Consider the following 2,704-nt stretch of genomic DNA (forward strand, 5'->3'; position numbering starts at 1 on the left):
TCCCAATTTCTATTGAGTGTTACATTATTTCAAAATATAGAGGTTTTCTTTTAATGTCTTACAACCAGTTTTCAAAAATTTTCTTTTAAATTTGTTCTCACGGTTAGCATATCACTTTGAAATGCTGTATCTTTTGTGTTTTGGTACTTCATCTAGAACTTCTAATTTAAAATCTGTTTTCTTAAAGATATTTTGGATAATGCTAATTGAACTATCAAAGTAATTGTATAAATTAGTCAGAAAAAATATCTCTCTTTAGGAGAAAACCATTTTATTCTGTTTGAAGTCATCTAAGCTGGGTTTCAAGGATAAACTTCACAGGATAATTGATCAGCTTTCAACCTCTCTTTGTTTTTTGTTAACACAGCCAATAGGTGTTTAGGTATAAATTAATATGTTTTATAATCATTTGATAAGTCTACATTTTTGGTGCTTTTGTCTAATTAGCATACGTATAGAGTTTTTTTAAATATCAGTATTACCATAATCAATAACTATCGATAGAAGCTTGTTAGTAAGTTTTTCTCCCCAAATGGATGTTCTTAGCCAGTTGCCAACCTCTAGCCCCTCTGTGTGTGTCAGGGTCGAGTAGGATTTTCAATGACAGACCTTTCAAAAACAGATCACCAGATCTTTCTCCCAAGGCACCTGTGGGTGGACTTGAACCTCCCAACTTCTGGTTAGCAATGGAGTGAATTCATTGTTTGTGCTCCCCCAGCACTCCTCGACAGAGCAGAGAAGAGTCTGAAGGAGAGCAGGAAGCTTGGGTTGGTTGGTGGTTCCTTTCTCTACGGCCTCTCCTTTCCATGATGGGACAGGATGGGAGTCTGCTGGCCACCAAGAAGAGCAACGTGATTTCTTCCTTTCCTAAAACAATTAAATAAATTAAATTTGTGTAATATTTAATATAAATATAATATTCCTGGACAGTATGAGATTTGGACATTGTTAAAACACCATATTATATACTCAAACAGTCTCTGGATTAGAAATGAGTTCCAATCATCCTCAATCTCTCTTTAAATCAAATTTGCATGTAAGCCAGAACAATTAAACATAGTTCATATCAAACATCAGTTAGGCAAATGCTTGTCTTTTAATATCAAAACATTAAAAAGACATATTCAAACACTAAAAATCTTTAACATAACAGTACAGCAATAATAAGGGTAATAATGTTTACATGTGTGTCACAAAAGTGCCCTTTGTTATTAGGAACCATGGTATGTACCTTATATTTTAATATAACAGGCTTCAGAGAGTTGGTCCTATAGATGTGCATGCAGTTGGTCAATGTCTGGAAGAAGATCATGCAGTACATGACTGTGCATCCGTCTCATCCCCCAAAGAAGGAGGGAAGAGCATGTTATTGAATAGGCAATAACAATGCCCTCCACAGTTTTCTAGAAACGTTGAATAATAACATATTTGCTATTTTCAGGGCAAAGAAATCATCTAAAAAAGGCTTTTGAATACACTAAAGCATGGCAAATGATGAGCAAACCTTCATGTATATAAATTGTTTTACTCTATTTTCTTATATTTAACAGGAATGGCATTGTTCATTGTTTAATCATTACAAGTTGAATTTTTTTACATATGGTCTTAAACTTGGAAGGCAATTCTGAACTTTTCAAAACTAGTAATTTTTGAAATGAAAAGTTAGTACTAATTTTACCTAACAGACAATTAACCCCTCTCATTGAGTGAATTCCATCTCTTTGCAACCTATAGGACAGAGTAGAACTGCTCCTTAAGGTTTTCCAGATTGTAATTCTTTTTTTTAATTAAAAAAATCATTTTATTGGGGGCTCTTTTTTTTTTTTTCCCCAGTCTCCAAAGACTTTATTGTATTGGTCAGTGTGCTTTGGAAGGAGACAGGACATCAATCCTACTGCTTCCAACCCCAGAAGAAGAGCTGTACATAGGACAGGCACAGTGCCAAAGGGCCCACGGAGATGGGACTGCTTTGTCCGCCTCTTACTCGTAGATCCAGTCATAGCAACAAGACTTGTAGTCTACCAGTTCCTCTGGCTTAAACCAGAGGCTGATTTCTTTCTCAGCGCTCTTGACCGAATCACTGCCATGAATGATGTTCCTGCCAACTTGAATGCAGAAGTCCCCTCGGATAGTGCCTGGCTTAGAATCCGCTGGGTTGGTCTCTCCCAGCGTCACCCTGCCCGTCTTCACCACATTCAGCCCCTCCCAGACCATGGCCACAATTAGTCCCGAGTTCATGTACTTCACCAGCCCTGGGAAGAAGGGGCGGTCTTTCAGGTCAACGTAGTGCTGCTTCAGGTGTTCCTCGGAGGCCTGAACGAGCTTCATGGCCACCTGACGGAAGCCCTTCTGCTCAAAGCGCTTGATGATGTCGCCCACCAGGCCGCGCTGCACGCCGTCCGGCTTGATGGCGATAAAGGTGCGCTCGCTGTTGGCCATGGTGCGAGTCCGGCGGCAGGGAGTGGGCGGCCGGGTCGGCGGAGCTGGAGCCTATTGGGGGCTCTTACAACTCTTGTTACATTCCATTTATCGATTGCATCAGGCATGTTTGCCCCAGATTGTAATTCTTTACAGGAGCGTATATCTTCATCTTCCTTCCTCTGAGCAGCTGGGGGGTAACTGCTGACCTTGCAGTTACTCACTGACACCAATCAAAAGACTAATTAATAGACATGACCTGCATTTGTACTGGGGCAAGTATCTC

The 2,704-nt window shown here is 39.9% G+C and overlaps 1 protein-coding gene across 1 annotated transcript; it reads right to left on the bottom strand.

Moving 5' to 3' along the window:
• Positions 1–1,830: 1,830 nt before the first annotated feature.
• Positions 1,831–2,450, bottom strand: LOC101656602 (nucleoside diphosphate kinase B-like). Its single transcript, XM_004706584.2, has one exon. The coding sequence runs from the start codon at positions 2,437–2,439 to the stop codon at positions 1,981–1,983; it is 459 nt and encodes a 152-aa protein (XP_004706641.1). The 5' UTR covers positions 2,440–2,450; the 3' UTR covers positions 1,831–1,980.
• Between the last annotated feature and the right edge of the window lie 254 nt (positions 2,451–2,704).

Source organism: Echinops telfairi, unplaced genomic scaffold (assembly GCF_000313985.2).
Source record: "Echinops telfairi isolate 266 unplaced genomic scaffold, ASM31398v2 ScPeMD7_7469;HRSCAF=8507_1, whole genome shotgun sequence".
Lineage (NCBI taxonomy): Eukaryota > Metazoa > Chordata > Mammalia > Afrosoricida > Tenrecidae > Echinops > Echinops telfairi.

Coding starts and splice junctions, on each gene's coding strand:
- LOC101656602 (XM_004706584.2), bottom strand. CDS start 2,439: ATGGCCAACAGCGAGCGCACCTTTATCGCCATCAAGCCGGACGGCGTG.